A 19,448-nucleotide genomic window follows, 5' to 3' on the forward strand; every position below is an offset into this window, starting at 1 on the left:
AGAGAATCACTTGAGCCCAAGAGTTAGAGGTTGCTGTGAGCCGTGTAACGCCCCGGCACTCTACCTGAGGGCGATAGGGTGAGACTGTCTCTACAAAAAAAAAAAAAACCATTAACTACTAATAAAAACTAGTCCAGGGTCCTTAAAAAGTATTTCACTTTTATACATTTAAAAATTAAATACAAGCCACTGACAAAAAAAGATTGAACTCTGCTACATGGAGACTGGTAATTAAAATTCAACTCTCAGAGTTCTTAAATTCTGTTCCCAAGGGGAAAAAAGTGATATGTATGTAGTAGCCCATACAGAAATAAATGTTCTAATATATAATAAAGACAAAGTTAATATTTTTTTTCCTTTAAGGATAGCACTACTGGAATATTTGTGGGTAGACAGTTAAAAGTTTTTTTTTAGTTAATGTTTTAGTTAATGTTTTAAACTTTTTAGACCCATAAACTTTGAATTTCTAACAAAAACCACTCTTTTCTAAATGGAAACGTTTATAAAGCTGTGGATTTAAATCTTGCTTTTCTCTGCATACATTTAGGCTGTGGCTTCAAGTTGTTGGTCAGTGCTGAAACAGAAGAGGCAACAGATGAAGGTAAAATTATTATGCCTTGGACTCCTTTGTTAAATAATTTCAGAATCCTGTCAAAGAAACTTCTGAGTTCAGTTCTCCTGTGGGGACTGCAGCTGGTAGGAGAGACTGTCCCCTCACTTACCTACATGACTTCTTGGTAGCGGGTTGGCTTCTGTGTTGAACGCCTTCTCCCTCTTCCTAAATGTTCCGTGTAGTTCAGTGTGCAGTGTCAGGACTTGCCTGACTTCAACTAAGTGGGGAAACAGCTCTGATAGAGTTTTGCTTTATATCTTTTCCCTTAATGATGCTTTTTAAAGCTCTTTAATATGGTGGATTCCACTTCATATGATTCAACTGAGAAATAAGAATTTGATTCTAACAGCTGCTGTGCTCAATTCAGAGCCCCCACCAGAGGCAGTGTCCTTCTTCTGTGTTCTGCACCCTGTCACCACCTCACCCGTACTCTCTGAAGGGAGCCTGCATCCAGATGCCACTGACTAGCTGTGGGACCTTGGGCAAGCTGTTCTCTATGCCTGTCTCCTCATCTTTAAAAAAAAATAAATAAATATTATCTACCCCAGTGTAAAGTGGGTAGAACAGAGCGTGGCACAGTGCACTGTGCAAGTGTTGGCTGTTGCTGCATTGTTATTACTGCCCCAGTGCCTATATCTATATTATCATGTCTATATTTTTCAATCTAATACTTGTAACTTTGAGGCAGTGTTGCCAAGTACATGAAGTATAGTCCTCATAGCATCTTCCGAGAGCACTGTTAGAAATTTCAGAAGTCCAGCCGGGCATGATGGCTAATGCCTATAATCCTAGCATTCTGGAAGGCTGAGGTGGACAAATGGCATGGGCTCAGGAGTTCAAGACCAGCCTGTGCAAAAGGGAGACCATGTCTCTACTAAAAATAGAAAATTAGCTGAGCATTGTGCTGGGCACCCGTAGTCCCAGCTACTTGGGAGGCCGAGGCAAGAGGATTGCTTGAACTCAGGAATTGGAGGTTGCTGTGAACTATGATGCCATAGCACTCTACCCAGGGCGACACAGTGAGACTCTGCCTCAAAAAAAGAAAATAATAATTACATTATTATTTATATATCTAACTTTACTTCTTAGAATAAATAAGGTGCCTCAGTCTAGTCTTCTTTCTTTATCTACAGGTATCTATATGCTTCATCTCCTGGGGAGCTATTTCCTCTGTCTTAAATAAGTCTTACCCAAACTCATAGTACACTTTAAGTCTATATGGGATTTAGAATTTTAATATATTTTTTAAATTTTTATTTATTTTTTAGAGATACAGTCTTGCTTTGTTACCCAGGCTAGAGTACAGTGGTGGACTCACAGCTCACTGCAGCCTCAAACTCCTGGGCTCAAGTGACCCTCCTGCCTCAGCCTTCCCAGTAACTGAGACTACAGGTGTGCACCACTATGCCCTACTATGTTTATTTTAAGAGACAGGCTCTCACTATGTTGCCCATGCTGGTCTCAAACTCTTGGCCTCAAATCTTCCTGCCTCAGCCTTTCACATCACTGGGGATGCAGGCATGAGCCACTTCACCTGGCTTAAGAATTTTAATGTAGGGGCGGCGCCTGTGGCTCAGTGAGTAGGGCGCCGGCCCCATATGCCGAGGGTGGCGGGTTCAAACCCAGCCCCGGCCAAACTGCAACAAAAAAATAGCCGGGCGTTGTGGCGGGCGCCTGTAGTCCCAGCTGCTCGGGAGGCTGAGGCAAGAGAATCGCGTAAGCCCAAGAGTTAGAGGTTGCTGTGAGCCGTGTGACGCCACGGCACTCTACCCAAGGGCGGTACAGTGAGACTCTGTCTCTACAAAAAAAAAAAAAAAAAAGAATTTTAATGTATGTATAATGTATTTTAGACTGGAATAACTTTGTACATCCTTGATGACTTTTTGGCCTTCACTAACTAGCCATGTGATTTAAGGCAGGGTATTGAACCCCACTCAAGTAATCATTTTTTACATGCATAAAATGATGTTAACGCGATACACTTTTGCAGGAATGTTTTAATAAATTAAATAGAACCTAGCACATTGTCTGGAATATAATGGGTACTCATTAAATGGTAATTGTTACTATCTTACATTTTCTAAATTTTTTCTAGAGATGGATTTTTCTATGTTGCCCAGGTTGGTCTCTAACTCCTGGCTTCAAGTGATCCTCCCACTTCAATCTCCCAAAGTGCTGGGATTATAGATATGAGCCACCATGCCAGGCCATCTTATGTTTCTTAAATTGAGGTTTGAAAGACTCACTTGCAGACTGTAAAATAGAAAATAAGTGCTCCAAGAATCTTAAGGCATAGTTTTTCCTAGTTGATGCTAGGAAATCCCACAGAGCATTATTTTTTTTTTTTGCAGTTTTTTGGCCGGGGCCGGGTTTGAACCCACCACCTCCAGTATGTGGGGCCAGCGCCCTACTCCTTTGAGCTATAGGCACTGCCAACCCACAGGGCATTATTTAACAAGGAAAATTCAGAAAGTTATTAATAAATACAACAACTATCTATACTCTTATTTCATAAGAAGAGTCAAGTATACAATTAAATGATTAAATAATATCAGGTTTCGTAAGTAAAGTTTAGGATTCTAATAAGAATAATTCAGTTCTTAATCATTTTAAAATCTTTTGTCTTTTTCAGTTAATACAATTATTTGAATATGCAATTGAGTAGGACTTTTAAACAGTTAAAACTATGGTGTTTTTAATAGTCTTTTTTTTTCTTTCAATTTTTGGCCAGGGCTGGGTTGAACCTGCCACTTCCGGCATATGGGGCTGGCGCCCTACTCCTTTGAGCCACAGGCACTGCCCTCTTTTTTTTTTTTTTTTTTTGAGACAGAGTCTCAAGCTGTTGCCTTGGGTAGAGTGCAGTGGTGTCAAAGCTCATAGCAACCTCAAACTTTTGGGCTTAAGTGATTCTCTTGCCTCAGCCTCCCAAATAGCTGGGACTACAGGTGCCCATCACAACACCCAGCGATTTTTTGGTTGTAGTTGTCGTTGTTTGGCAGGCACGGGCTGGATTCAAACCTGTCGGCTCCGGTGTATGTGGCTGGCGCCTTAGCTGCTGAGCTATAGGCATCGAGCCTGTTCTTAATAATCTTAAAAATTACATGGCCCAGGAGCACTGTGTCATTGCAATATGGACATGATTGCTTCTTGGTGCAGTATTTTTATGAACTGAAAATAACTGTTAGAATTAATGTTTCTCAGCATATCTGAAATTATTTGCTAGGATATGAAATCTACGTAAAAGATTTTATAACTCTAAAAATTATGTGTAAATTTTAAGTGACTTTCTTTTTCTTTTCTTTTCTTTTTTTCTTGAGACAGAGTCTCACTATGTTGCCCTCAGTAGAATTCTGTAGTGTCATAGCTCACAGCAACCTCAAACTCTTGGGCTTAAGCGATTCTCTTGCCTCAGCCTCCCAAGTAGCTGGGACTATGGGCGCCTGCCACAACGCCCGGCTATTTTTTATTTTTTATTTTATTATTTTTTTTTTTATTAAATCATAGCTGTGTACATTGATATATTCATGGGGCATCATTCACTAGCTTCATAGACCGTTTACCAAGTTTCACATATACGCGCCCGGCTATATTTTTGTTGCAGTTGTCATTTTTGTTTAGCTGGCCTGGGCCGGGTTTGAACCCACCAGCCTGGGTGTATGTGGCTGGTGCCATAACCACTGTGCTACGGGTGCCGAGCCTAAGTAACTTTCTTTCTTTATTATTTTTTTTATTTGGGGGGATTCATTGAGGGTACAAGAAACCAGGTTACACTGATTGTGTTTGTTAGGTAAAGTCCCTCTTACAGTCATGTCTTGCCCCCACTAAGTAACTTTCTTAATGGACCCTTTGTCCACCCTAAAAAGATCTGGATAGCAATTTCAGTTTCTCGTTAAGAAAGCAAAAATAACGGGAGGCTGAGGCAAGAGAATCGCCTAATTCCAGGAGTTGGAGGTTGCTGTGAGCTGTGTGAGGCCACGGCACTCTACCGAGGGCCATAAAGTGAGACTCTGTCTCTACAGAAAAAAAAAAAAAGAAAGCAAAAATAAGAAGGTAAAAATAACTTGATTCTCCTTTACTTCTCAACAGATCCCAGATGGATTTTTTGCCCATTTTTATGCCATTTGTGAACACATCAGCCCAGTCCTAGCCTGGGGCTTTTTGGGTCCTAGAAATTCTCTCTATGATTTATGCTGCTTCTTTAAGGTATGTTCAGTCATTGAATCATTTCTTTTTTTACCCCTAAATCAAAAAACAGATAAGGTTTTATTCTCTTTAGTTTTGTTTTTAATAGAAGAAAGAATATTATTTAAAAGTAAAATTATAAAAGTCGTCTAAATTCAGTGTTTAAGTGCCATTATTATATTAGCGGCATTTTATAATACCTCTGTTACGGACTGTTGTGGACCACTTTTTATACATTTGGTTCTTATTCTGGGATAGACTCAGAAAGTCCCTTCACCACATCAGTTCCTAATGTGGCGGATATGGTGGATACACGGTCTTACAGGTATTGCCACACGACAGTGAAATGGATGTAATCAGTTCTAAATGTCTGCACACTTTACAATTCAAAAACTATCTGTATTACATGTGTGGTAATGTAGAGTAAGTTCTAGTTAAAGGTAACACGAATGATAAAATCCAAGTTGTAAGAAACAGCATGAGAGTTTAAAGTTGTATCCCAACGCCAGCAGTTTAAGTTTGCTAAAACTAAGTTACGGTTCATTGCAGAATTTACTGGCTGGCAAAGTCCTAAGGAAAATCTTTATATTTAATAGTTTCAAGTTTAGGTTGAGCTTCGAGCAACAAATAAAAGTAAACATAATTAAGTATGAATTTGAAAGTTTTGAATGTTTGATGATTTGGATGTCTTATATACCATTAATTTTTTTTTATTTTAATTAGATTTTTATGTTTATATGTTGTTAATGTAGTATTTGTACAAAAGGTTTGGGAAATGTTTATTTTATTGTTATTCAGAACTCACTGATTTTTGACTAGTTTACTTGACCACTCAAATGTAAAGTATGAGTAGAAAAAAATTGAGGCTGAGAATTATGGCTGTCATTAGTTAATATTCTTACTTGGGGCCAATTTTTTTTTTTAGACAGTCTCACTCTGTCACGCTGGGTAGAGTGCGGTAGCATCATAGCTCACGGCAACCTGAAACGCTGGGCTTGAGGAATCCTCTTGCCTCAGCCTCCTGAGGAGCTGGGACTATAGACATGCACCACTATGCCCAGCTAGTTTTTTGGGGGGTTTTAGTAGAGATGGGGTTTCGGTCTTGCTCAGGCTGATCTTGAACTCCTTGGATCTCCTGAACTCAGCCTCCCAGAGTGTTAGGATTACAGGTGTGAGCCACCAAGCCCTGCCAGGGCCAGTCATTCTTTGGTCTTTCATTTCTTCATCTGTACAATGAAGGGACTTGGCCGGTTGATGGCTAATTGACCCTTCCAGATACAAAATCTGGTGAATCAATTAAGTGCCTTCTTGGTACTTCTTAACATTTGGTTTCTGTAAGGTAGAAATCAGATATTCCTTATTTTTACTCTTTGGAATTACTTTTTTTTTTCCATTCTGATGATATATGCTGAGACTTAATGCTTAGTAGTATACAACTTGCTTAAAGTGAGTTTCATCATTAGTATTAACTTACTGAAATGAAATATCCTTCAGGATCTCCCACTGCTTTGAGACCTGAAATTATTTTTATTTTTCATATGCTTCAAGGTTTTTTTTACACAGAAAAGTATACCTTTAAAAATTATAATTTACAATTTTTGGAAATCATCTATTCCTGTTCCTTAAAGTAGAACCAGTGTTCAGTAGTAACTTTGAAGGGAAATACTAATAAATGGCTCCTTATATCTATGCAGTGCCTTGGGGCTTAGCATTACCATTTTTCACCATCACGTCAGGCCTGAATAGTAAATAGAATGGTTGGCATTATCTCTTTATTTCATAGAAAAAGAAAATGAGAGCCCCAAAATGTGAGATCACTTATTCAGAGTCCCTCTCCCAATGAGGCGTGCACTCGCCCTGGGACTCAAGTCTTCCGACTCCTGATTCAGTGCTTGTTGCAATATTAATAACGTTTTAGATTTAATATAATTTGGGTCTAACAAATGCCAATTTGCTGTGTGTTCATTTTCCAGAATCAGGTTCTTTTCTTTCTCAAAGACATTTTTGACTTCGAGAAGGTGCGCTATTCAAGTCTAGAGACTTTGGCTGAAGACCTCATGCGGTTGCTCATTCGCCGCACAGAACTTCTAACAGCCTACCTTGGAGCAGACGCCCTGAGGCATACGAGCAGCTGTACCAGTGGTCATGGTCATGTAATGTCTGGGGGGCTGTTGGAAGCCAAAGTACAATAAGCATCAAGAGAATCATATAATTTGAATGTGCTATGAAATACTTTAAGGTAGCTATTGATTTTGTGTGTATTAGTGGGTATAGACTCAGGAAGGAAAACAAATCTAGTAAAAAAGGAGTGACTACCCTATGCTTCCCCAGAAGTTAGTCTGCCACGAAATCCCTGTGTAGTGTCGCCAGAGTGGCTTTTTATAACCTTTAGGTAATTTAAGTCATGAAATGTTGTGATTTTACAGGAATATTGCTTCAACTGAACCCAGTACTTGGGAGATGATTTGTTGTCTCGAAGCTGTCTGAAATATTCAGTGTCATTCTCAGAAGCTGTTTTTATGCTTTGCACCTTGAAAATACACATGTTAGTCAAGACCATTGCAGCCCACACATGCAAGAATATATTACTCCTAGTGTCAATGTATTTAACTTTGCCTGAAAATATATTTTTAATATAAAGTTATTTACTTGTTTAATTAAGTTTAGGCAGTAATGTGTTTAATATGTACTGCTTACATTACTGCTGGTGCGTGTGCTTCTGTGTTTGAGTCAAAAGACATTGTAATCACTCTATATTGTTATAAAACATTTAAATGAATTGACATTGAGAAATTTATAGTTTATAACTTTATTATAATAACTATAGTTTCCAAAATATATTACTGTTGGTCCTGTAAGTTACAATAGAGAGTTTTATCTTTTTATGGATTAGTTACAATAGAGAGTTTTATCTGTTGGTCCTGTAAGTTATAATAGAGAGTTTTAACTTTTTATGGATTAGAGCATCTTCCCCTTGAATGGATATTTTTTTAAAAATATGGAACACTTGGTGAATTTGTGTGTCATCCTTGCACAGGGGCCGTGCTAATCTCTGTGTGGTTCTGATTTTAGTATGTGTGCTGTTGAAGGGAGCACTTTGATGAATACTGATTTAAAAGATAACATTTATCAATTAAGAAAAGCATTTAAGAATTTACCTTTTTTACGTGTAATTTTGAGACTGCCTCCCAAAATCTGAAAGTATTGAACTTGGGATAGTAAAATAATTTCTCCCTCAGTTTCCTTCTACAAAACTGGCTTTTAGTTATTCCCACAGAGAACTCAGCATACTGGGAATTTGTCATATTATGCTCATATTTTAAAAATATTTATACTTTGAATCTTAGTGAGGTTTTGCAGAAGGGTTTTTACTCCCCTGAACAAACATATTTTAATGATGTGGAAACATTTCATGTCTGTTATGTTAAGAGGACGAACAAACGGGTTATAGTAGCGAGTGAGGTTCTTCTACAGAGTGTGATTTACTTTGAGAGTCGTATCAATTTTGCTTCTAAATCCATATACCACTTATTTGGAGTGGCTAATTCAGTGTATTGGTGGGTAGATTTGTTGGTTTTGCTCCTAAGTTGACTTTATTCATTTTAGGAGTGATAAGGTACCTAAAATACATTTTTTACAAGTGTAATTTTAGACTAAAAAGTGCCTAGTTTCTGATTAATGAATAGAAAATTAAGAGTGAATAAAACAATCTTTAAAGATTTAAATTTAGGTATGTGCCATATTTATGTAAATTAATTACAAAATATGACATTCAGAATCTTTATGCCATTTTGCATGTTCTGTGTTGGTTATAGCATTAAATATACAAAATATTGCCATTAACTGTTTTCGAGGATGTAGCTCCTTGAGCTTTCTTACACAGAATCTTAATTTAATAATTACCTAGTCATAATTCTCATTATTGATGGAAGAGTGTGATTAGAAGTACCAAAACTAAAAATTCCGTTGTGTAAAATGGAATTATTTTATGCAAAATAAATTTATTTTATTTATTTTTTTTTACATTAACTTTGGCTGATTGGATAGTGTTTTATTTTTTAATATTATGGGTTTTTATGAAGCACACACATTCACCTGTGTGCACCTACATTCCCATGTAGGCCAGACAGTTATTGCTTACATCAATTTACCCATTTGAAGTTTTAAGCTGTCATTTTATAGGCAAAACCATAAGTAAACTTAATTACTTTTTTGAGAAGGATACTGTTTGAAATCAATTTTGAAGAATTGCACTACTTAATAATGCTGCTACAACATATGATGACTCTCGGGAATTTATTAGATGTGATAAATACCTTTCTGGAGGATGGCTTTTTTCCTCTTTTACATTCATCTTTTCTTCCTTTTTTTTTTTTTTTTTGAGTCAGAGTCTCACTCTGTCATCCTCAGTAGAGTGCTGTGGCATCACAGCTCTCAGCAACCTCAAACTCTTGGGCTCAAGCAATTCTCTTGCCTCAGCCTCCCAAGTAGCTGAGACTACAGGTGCCCACCACACTGCTTGGCTATTTTTAGAGACAAGGTCCGTCTCACTCTGGCTAAGGCTGGTCTGAAACCTGTGAGCTCAGGCAATCCACCCACCTGGGCCTCCCAGAGTACTAGAATTGCAGGTGTGAGCCATCACGCCAGGCTTCATTTCATCTTTTTTAAAAAAGTTGCTCATAATCAGGAGGTTGGCTTATAAATTCAGTGCTTGAGTTTGATTAGTTTCAGGTCAGTTCAATAGCGACTACTTTAGCAAGATGCTTTATTTGTGGCCTTTCAGGAAAGGGATGAGTGACCAAATAGAATTTCAGGGAAAAACCTCTCTATCGTAAGAGAAGGAACTTGAACTTTTTGAAGGATACATCTTCCTTTATAAAAAAAAACACATCTGACTGTGGGAGGGTACTTAAGACATACGTACCAGTTGACATTTGCCTTAAAATTGGGTTAAACAGCAAAAGCATTGTTCTCAAAAATTAAATAACTAAACTAGTTTAGAGCTTTTTAGGGTAAAACACTTACCTTGGTAGCATTATCATAAAATTGCCATTGCTACCATGAGTCCTGCCATCCACTTGCATGTGTTAAGTTTAAGAGGGCCTTGAATTAGTCCTGAGAAATGGCTTTTTTCTTCCTCTTTTCTGGAAGAAAAAAGATAAATGTTCAGGTAATTTATAGTTAGTGTTTCTTTTTTTTTTTGTAGAGACAGAGTCTCACTGTACCGCCCTCGGGTAGAGTGCCGTGGCAGCACACGGCTCACAGCAACCTCTAACTCATGGGCTTACGCGATTCTCCTGCCTCAGCCTCCTGAGCAGCTGGGACTACAGCCGCCACAAAGCCCGGCTATTTTTTTGTTGCAGTTTGGCCGGGGCTGGGTTTGAACCCGCCACCCTTGGCATATGGGGCCGGCGCCCTACTCACTGAGCCACAGGCGCCACCCTAGTGTTTCTTTTTTTATATTTTGGTTTGTCTATGTTTTTATTCAACTTAAGGGTAATTATTGCTTCTCAAAAATTAACAATATGTTTATTAAATCTCAAAATGGCATTATCTTTTTTTTTTTTTTTTTTTTTTTGTGGTTTTTGGCCGGGGCTGGGTTTGAACCCACCACCTCCGGCATATGGGACCGGCACCCTACTCACTGAGCCACAGGCGCCGCCCAGGCATTATCTTTTTAAAAAGTTTTCCATACTGTTATAAGATCCAAAGAACTTTCTCTTTCTCATCAAGTAATATTTTTTATTTGCATCCATTTACTATGAGTCTATTAATTTGTTAAGTTAGCTGACATTATAAAAATATTTACAAAGTTTTTCTTGCCTTAAGATTTAACATTTTCTAAGTCAATCATTTCCAAGTGATTATTTCCATTACAAAAGAATTCTTCCTTCATTTATCCTTCTTGTAAGTCTAGAAGAAAGAATGCCAAAGTAACATTACTTCTCTCTGACCTTTTTAAATTATGCATAAAATCCATTTGCTTTTAATATGAACATGTAATCAGGAATTATTTGATGTAAATTTCAAAATGATTGTAAGAATTAGGCTGAATTCAAATCTTGGGCTTTTGCTTGGATTAATCAGATTAAGAAATATGTATGTGAGAATTTATATAATCTGTGATTAATGGAAATAAGGGCATCCTTACCTTGTTCTTAATGATTATGTTATTGTCTTGTTTAGTTTGAGAACAACCATGTATTAGCTTCACTTGGCTGATATCAGTGAATGTTTCTATTTCCTACGTGTAAGGACTGCACACATCACTTTGTATAAAACACTCCCCAAAATAAGCACTGTAACATGGATGTATTTCTATTAATGCCAAATAAAAGTGATGGTACATCTTACTGACGTATGGAATATTGTTTGTTTTTTAAGATAGTCTCACTCTGTTGCCCTGGCTGGAGTTCTGTGGCATCATAGCTCACAGCAACCTCAAATTCTTGTGCTCAAGTGATCCTCTTGCCTCAGCCTCCCAAGTAGCTGGGACTACAGGTACCCGCCACAGCACCTGGCTAATTTTTCTATTTTTTTTTTTTGTGGTTGACTTCAGTTTATTCACATGACAGCGGTCGGGGCTGACCAGGACTTCCTCTACCATTCCTTCCTACAGGTCGAACTGGAGTTTGATCACAGACAGTGTGGGTTGAAGTGTGAGGAGACACATTGGGGGCTTGTTGCAATTCCTGTCATCCTGAATCCAGTTTAATTTTAACCTTGTGGCTCGTCTAACACATTTGCAGTAAGAGTTGGGGAAATCAATCTAATGCTCACTTGCAAACTCTTGGCAGACCTTAAGAGTGGCACCTTTAGAGAACACACAGTCGATCCTAGCAGGGAGCACGTCGGACACTACAGTACGGCCAGAGGCGCCTTGAGGGGCCGAGAGCGGCATCCCATGGCAGTGAGGGCAGTGGGGTCTCGGGCCCCAGAGCAGGCAGTGTCACAGCTTGGCCTCTCAGTACTGGTAGGACCTCACGAGAAGCCACATGAGCACAACTGTAACCAGGACAATGGTAAAGTTGATGAAAAGCTCCCGGGTGGACCACTCCATTCTCAGAGCGGCTGGCTGAGAGCTGCAGCAGACTTCGGAGGGCACAGCCCAGACTCCGGCTTGTCTTCACCTCCTGTGAACTGTTTCGGTGTTCTTGGACTTGGCACTCAATTGAACTGCCTTGGGGAGAGCTTGAGCAGGAGTGTGGAGAACTTTGGGCATTGTCTGGGGCCCCAGACTGAGCCACTGAGCTGGGAGCAGGAAGCCATTGTGAAAGAACTCTTAATTTTTCTATTTTTAGTAGAGACAGGGATCTCGGTCTTGCCCAAGCTGGTCTTGAACTTCTGAGCTCTAGGGATCCACCTGCCTCAGACTTCCAGAGTGCTAGGATTACAGGCATGAGCCACCACACCCAGCTACATGTGGAATATTTTAAACAAAGTTTATATTTATTTGTGTGGTTATCATCAGACCCTACCTTAGGAGAGCATTCAGTCTCCGTAAGACCATATACATTGGGGCACAGAGAACGTGACATGCACAGAAGCATTGGAATCAAATATAAAAGTCATCTTTGTGTACTAACGTGGAGAAAAGACAGTTTTATGACAAAGTGAAAGTCCTTGTGTTTTGTGTTTTTTGAGACAGAGTCACTATGTCACCCTCAATAGAGTGTTATGGCATCACAGCTGTCAGCAACCTCAAACTCTGGGGCTTGAGCAATTCTCTTGCCTCAGCTTCCCAAGTAGCTGGGACTACAGGCGCCCACCACAACGCCTGGCTATTTTTTTGTTGTAGTTGTAGTTGTTATTGTCGTTTGGCAGGCCCGGGCTGGTTTTGAACCTGCCATCCCTGGTGTTATGAGGCTGGCGCCCTAACCGCTGAACTACAGGCACTGAGCCAAGTCCTTGTGTTTTAATTAATTTGCATGTTTTGATGGATCATGCCCCTACGCATCATATACATTCATCAGACTGGTGTACGTGCGTCCGTCCCTACTCAGGCATGATCTGAACCTGTCTTCTCATTTGGTTCTTTGTTAGGGGTCAGATATAACAAATACGTGTAGTCAATCCCCAAGGAGAGGGACGCTTCCTGGACACCGCTGTGAGGACCACATCATGGGAAGGGTTTCCCTTGATACAAAAGCAGTATTCTTAGTTTGGGACTTCAAACGTTTATTTTAACCCTCAATGAATCCCCAACAATAAAAAAAGAAAAAGAAAAAAAAAGCGTTTATTTTGGAATAATTAAGTACTGTGTTATAAACAGACATATTTAGTTATGTTATTTAAATTTTTAGTTAAATATATAAACTGAAATATATTACTTAATAAGCAAACCACAGGAGTTGAGTCTTTTCCTAGCTAGGGGATCGGATGGAATGGGAAACTAGAGCAGCATCTTCATCTCCTTTCCGTTTCCTTTGTCATTATTTGCCATACTCTGCTCTTCTCACGCATCTTCCTAAGCCCACTGTCTGAACTTAATGTTTTGCGCTTTCAACATCTCTCTGAACCCTTATGTGTGTCCTGCTGTTGTGCTGTTGTGTAGAGCTTTGCTGGAAATCTCTGTGAACGCACTCGCCGTGCTTACCTGCTTTTGACTTCTGCTTTTTCTGCAGCATTTCTCCCCCCCCCCAGTGTTCTCTGATACTTTCTCCTGCCACTTCTTTCTTGATCTCGTTCTCTCTTTATGCTTCTGACATCTTTGATCAGGTTGAACGAGCTCTTTTGTCAGCTCAAGTTCTTTCTTTGGTTTCTTTTTTCCTACATCTGAAAAGTGAAAACCCTGCAGTAACCTTTATCATCTGGGCAGAGAAGGACTAGATTCCAGTACAGAAAAGGGAGGAAAAAAAAAAACAAAACCACCAAACCTTCCTTCTATGACACTTTTTTGTTCTCTATTTAAAAGCCACTGCAAAGCAACTGGTACATCAAATATCACCTCAACATTTTGCTTTTAACTATCTCGTGTGTCACAGAGCCTTTCACGAAGTACATTTATATATAGGAAATTACAGAGCTTTTATAATTTGCTATGTTTGAAATGACACCATAGTACTGAAAGAGAGAAGCGCCTTGATTTTTAAAGCACTTAAAATATAGGACTGGCAGAAGTTTGTTAATTCTTGTTTAATAATATTTGGTATGGGAGAAGGGTCCCAGGAACTTTAAATAGGATCATGTATTTAATGTGGTAGAAGACAGATAATAAAAAAGTAGGTGAAAGCAAATATCTTCCTTATGTTTTGCTGTATAACAAATCACCCCAAATTAGCAGCTTGAAAACAAACATTAGCTCACATAGCTTCTGAAGGTTGGGAAGCCAGGAATGGCCTCGTCTGGTGGTTACTCTGACTTAGAGTCTCTTTGGGTGTTGCAGCCATCTGAAGGCATGATTAAGATCTGCTCACTCACTGTCAGGAGGCCTCCATCCCTTGTTGACCTTTGGCAAAAGACCTTAGGTCCTTATCAACTAGACTTCTCAACAGGTCTGCCTGGGTGTCATGGCAGCTAGTGTAAATAATGGAAGAGATAGCAAGGCAAAAGACCCAGGATCTTTTTATTTTTTACTTTTTGAGACAGAGTCTCACTCTGTTGCCCACACTAAAGTGCAGTGGTGTCAAACTAGCTCACACCAACCTCAAACTCCTGGGCTTAAGCCATCCTTCTGCTTAGCTTCCTGAGTAGCTGGGACTACGGGCGTGAGCCACCATGCCTGGCCAGATCTGTATAATTTTGTACCAAATCTTTTACACTTTTCTCTCTCCTGCAGCTTTTTTGTAAGCTATTTGCCTTTATCAAGTCTTTTCAAAGCTTTTATAATAACCGTAACTTCCTTTTTGCTTTTTATGTCTTTATTTTTGTAATGTTTATGTAATTTCAAAATCATGCAACTAATATAATCAAATTCAGAATGAACCTTACTGATTCAAGATAAATATACAAGGAGAGTTTATAGAAACTGGCAAATCTGAACTCCTAGTAATCTTCTTGATCTTAACATGTCAACACAGCTCTTGACCACCTTTTCCCACAGTCCTTCTGCATCTGAGTAAATGACAACTCCATCCTTCCAGTTCAAAGGCCCAAAACCTCTTTTTCTCATACTTTGCATTCAAAATCCTACCAGTTCTACCTAAAAAGGTACCAAGAAAAAAAATATGCCAAGCATTTCTCACTACCTTCTTAGCTATCACGTTGGCCCAAACTCCCATTATCTCTCATTTGGATACTTGCAGAAGCCTCCTAATTTGTCTCCCTAGTTTTTCCCCTTTTTCCAATCAAGTATATTGCATGTTACAGGCACATCAGATCATGTCACCGCTTGGTTCAAAATCCACCAGTGGCTACCCATCGTAGAGTAAAACCCAAATCCTTACAGTATCGTACAAAAAGAGTCCTACATCGTCGCTCTCCTGCCCCAACACACCTATTATTTCACCCCTCACCTACTCAGCTTCACCCACACCAGCCTCCTTGTTAGTCCTAGAACGTATCAGGTAGGATCTGGAGCCTTGGTACCTCTCCCTGGACAATTCTTCCTCCAGATATTCGTATCTCCAGTTACAGAGCTCACTGCCTCACTTTCCTCAAGACTTTTCTCATTGGAGGCTCTCCCTAGCCACTCTAAAATGACAACATCCACCCAGCCCATCCTCAGCATCCCCTTCCTTCCTGCTCTGGTCTATTCCTTTTGCATATCACTAGGTATTGCACTGTTTGCTTATTGGCTCACTGTCTGCCTTAGTTTTGTCACTGTTGTATCCTTGGTATCTAGAACTGAGTATTTGTTGCATGAATGAATGATGAATTGGTGGGGGAATAAGTAGGCCTCACATGCTATGGCGTTTTAGAATGGAGAGCTTTATTTAATCCAGTGAATCTGCTGGGTAGAAATCAAAAAATAAAAAAATTAGAAAGCTTCTGTTTACAGAAATAACAAAAATAATTACTTAACCATAAATTGGTAAGTATGGGGAAAAGAGTTTATCATAGACACAGCTCTAGCCACAGTGAATGCCTCTCTGAGGAAACAGCATTTCAGTAGAGACCTAAAGGATATGTTGAAGTTAGTTGAAGAGTGGGAGAAGTGATTTCATGAAGAAGGAATAGCTTGTGCAAAGGCCCTGCAACCAGAATGACTATGGGAAGTTCCATGAACTGAATAAAGGCCAAGGTGATTGATCAAAGGGACTAAGGACATACACTAGACCACCCAGACCACAAATCACTATTTGCATTAGAATATATATATATATATGAAAGTGCCATGGCGTAACAGCTCACACCAACCTCCAGCTCTAGGGCTTAGGTGATTCTCTTGCCTCAGCTTCTTGAGTAGCTGGGACTACAGGCTCCTACCACAATGCCCGGCTATTTTTTTTTTTTGAGACAGAGCCTCAAGCTGTCACCCTGGACAGAGTACCGTGACATCACGGCTCACAGCAACCTCAAACTCCTGGGCTCAAGCGATTCTCCTGCCTCCGCCTCCCAAGTAGCTGGGACCACAGGCACCCACCACGGCGCCCGCCACAACGCCCGGCTATTTTTTGGTTGCAGCTGTCATTGTTGTTTGGTGGGCCCAGACTGGATTTGAACCCGCCAGCTCAGGTGTATGTGGCTGGCACCTTAGCTGCTTGAGCCACAGGTGCCGAGCCCGCCCAGCTATTTTTTATTGCAGTGTGGCTGGGGCCAGATTCAAACCCATCACCTTGGTATATGGGGATGGTGCCCTACTCACTGAGCCACAGGCACCACCCTGCGTTAGAATATTTAAATAGGGTGGCGCCCGTGGCACAGTGGGTAGGGCGCTGGCTCCATGTACTGAGGGTGGCAGGTTCAAACCCAGCCCCTGCCAAACTGCAACAAAACAATAGCTGGGCATTGTGGCAGGCACCTGTAGTCCCAGCTACTCGGGAGGCTGAAGAGAATCACCTATGCCCAGGAGTTAGAGGGTGCTGTAAGCTGTGAACCACGGCACTGTACCAAGGGCAGTAGAGTGAGACTCTGTCTCAAAAAAAAAAAAAGAAAGAATTTCCATCCTGATTAAATAGTGTGGGGATGGGACTGGGACACAAGAGTTATGTTCGATTTTACTTAATCTTTTCCAAAACATAAAAAAAGAAGGAATAATTCTCAACTCATTCTATGAAGCAAATATCACCCTGATACCCAAACCAGGAAAAGACCCAACAAGAAAAGAAAATCGTAGACCAATATCTCTAATGAATATTGATGCAAAAATATTCAATAAGATCCTAGCAAACAGAATCCAACAACACATCAAACAAATTATATACCACAACCAGGTGGGTTTCATCCCAGGGTCCCAAGGATGGTTTAATATACATAAATCCATAAATATAATACATCACATAAATAAATTAAAAAGCAAAGACCATATGAGTCTCTCAATTGATGCAGAAAAAGCTTTTGACAATATCCAGCATCTTTCTTGATCAGAACGCTTAAGAAAATAGGTATAGAAGGAACATTTCTTTTTTTTTTTGTAGAGACAGAGTCTCACTGTACTGCCCTCTGGTAGAGTGCCGTGGCCTCACACGGCTCACAGCAACCTCTAACTCTTGGGCTTACGCGATTCTCTTGCCTCAGCCTCCTGAGCAGCTGGGACTACAGGCGCCCGCCACAACGGGCCTGGGGCTGGGGGGATCGGGGCTGGGTCCGAACCCGCCACCCTCGGCATATGGGGCCAGCACCCTACTCACTGAGCCACAGGCGCCTCCCAGAAGGAACATTTTTTAAACTGATAAAGGCCATCTACAGCAAACCCACAGCCAATATCATAGTGAATGGAGTAAAATTGAAATCATTTCCGCTCAGATCAGGAACCAGGCAAGGATGCCCACTGTCTCCACTGCTTTTTAACATTGTAATGGAAGTTTGAGCCACTGCAATCAGGCAAGAGAAGGCAATCAAAGCGATCCAAAGAGGACCAGAGGAGATCAAATTGTCACTCTTCACAGACCATATGATTATATATCTGGAAAACCGCAGGGAATCAACTACAAAACTCCTAGAAGTGATCAAGGAATATAGTAACGTCTCACAATACAAAATTAACACTCATAAATCTATAGCCTTTATATACACCAACAATAGTCAAGGGGAAAAAGCAATCAAGGACTCTATTCCGTTTACAATAGTGCCAAAGAAGATGAAATATCTGGGAGTGTATCTAACTAAGGATGTGAAAGATCTCTACAAAGAGAACTATAAAACTCTGAGAAAAGAAATAGCTAAAGATGTTAACAAATGGAAAAATATACCATGCTCATGGCTGGGAAGAATCAACATTGTTAAAATGTCTACACTACCTAAAGCAATTTACAGATTTAATGCGATCCCTATTAAAGCACCTCTCTCATATTTTAAAGACCTAGAAAAATTAGTACTTCGTTTTATATGGAAACAGAAAAAACCTTGAATAGCCAAGACATTACTCAGAAATAAAAACAAATCAGGAGGAATGACGCTTCCAGACTTCAGACTACATTATAAATCGATAGTGATCAAAACAGCATGGTACTGGCACAAAAACAGAGAGGTAGATGTATGGAACAGAATTGAAGACCAAGAGGTGAACCCAGACACTTATCGCCATTTGATTTTTGATAAGCCTATTAAAATATAAATTAGGCGAAAGATTCCCTGTTCAATAAATGGTGCTGGATGAACTGGCTGGCAACTTGTAGAAGACTGAAACTGGACCCACACCTTTCTCCTCTAACAAAAATTGACTCTCACTGGTTAAATGACTTAAACTTAAGACATGAAACTATAAATATTCTTAGAGTGCAGGGGAAACACTTGAGAAAATCGGCCTGGGAGAATACTTCATGAGGAAGACACCCCGAGCAATTGAAGCAACATCAAAAATACATTACTGGGATCTGATCAAATTAAAAAGCTTCTGCACTGCCAAGAACACACTAAGTAGAGCAAATAAATAGCCCTCAGAATGGGAGAGGATTTTTGCAAATTATACTTCTGACAAAGGTCATCTAATAACCAGAATCCACAGAGAACTCAAACTTAACATTAAGCAAAAAACAAGTGATCCCATTTCATTGTCGGCAAGAGACATGAACAGAAGCTTCTCTGAAGAAGACAGTAGTATGGCCTACAGACACATGAAAAAATGCTCATCATCTTTAATCATCAGAGAAATGCAAACCAAAACCTCTCTGAGATACCAACCATCTAGCTCCAGTAAGAGTAGCCCACATCACAAAATCCCAAAACTAAAGATGTCGACGTGGATGTGAGGAAAAGGGAACACTTCTGCACTGCTGGTGGGAATGCAAGCTAGTGCATTCCTTTTGGAAGGAAGTTTGGAGAACACTCAGGGATCTAAATGTAGACCTGCTGTTTGATCCTGCAATTCCTCTTCTAGCTGTATATCCAAAGGACCAAAAATAATTTGGCAATAAAGATATTTGCACCAGATTGTTTACTGCAGCTCAATTCATAATTGCCAAGTGATGGAAGAAGCCCAAGTGCCCAGTGATCCATAAATGGATTAATAAATTGTGGCATATGTATACCATGGAATGTTATGCAGCAATAAAAAAAATGGAGACTTTACCTCTTTTATGTTTACATGGATGGAGCTGGAACATATTCTTCT

General features: G+C 39.8%; 2 protein-coding genes and 1 non-coding gene across 5 annotated transcripts in view; 1 reads left to right on the forward strand and 2 right to left on the reverse strand.

The window, feature by feature from the left end:
* MIGA1 (mitoguardin 1) overlaps positions 1–10,342 on the forward strand; it is a 64,001-nt gene extending 53,659 nt beyond the window's left edge. For 2 of the 3 annotated variants that reach the window (XM_053592381.1, XM_053592382.1), the window contains exons 14-16: positions 548–601; positions 4,700–4,816; positions 6,769–10,342. In XM_053592381.1, coding sequence (XP_053448356.1) covers positions 548–601; positions 4,700–4,816; positions 6,769–6,987 — 390 coding nt within the window. In that variant the 3' untranslated portion in view covers positions 6,988–10,342. Of the gene's footprint in view, positions 1–547; positions 602–1,881; positions 2,006–4,699; positions 4,817–6,768 lie in introns of all 3 variants that reach the window. The other variant, XR_008380254.1, reaches the window with a different exon arrangement.
* On the reverse strand, positions 7,788–7,891 carry LOC128586953 (U6 spliceosomal RNA). Its single transcript, XR_008380406.1, has one exon. It is a non-coding gene; the product is annotated as a U6 spliceosomal RNA (small nuclear RNA).
* A 1,000-nt stretch (positions 10,343–11,342) lies between the features above and the next one.
* LOC128586535 (sarcolipin) lies at positions 11,343–11,994 on the reverse strand. The gene has a single exon (XM_053592395.1). The coding sequence runs from the start codon at positions 11,853–11,855 to the stop codon at positions 11,760–11,762; it is 96 nt and encodes a 31-aa protein (XP_053448370.1). The 5' UTR covers positions 11,856–11,994; the 3' UTR covers positions 11,343–11,759.
* Between the last annotated feature and the right edge of the window lie 7,454 nt (positions 11,995–19,448).

Source organism: Nycticebus coucang, chromosome 5 (assembly GCF_027406575.1).
Source record: "Nycticebus coucang isolate mNycCou1 chromosome 5, mNycCou1.pri, whole genome shotgun sequence".
In the NCBI taxonomy this organism is placed as follows: Eukaryota; Metazoa; Chordata; class Mammalia; order Primates; family Lorisidae; genus Nycticebus; species Nycticebus coucang.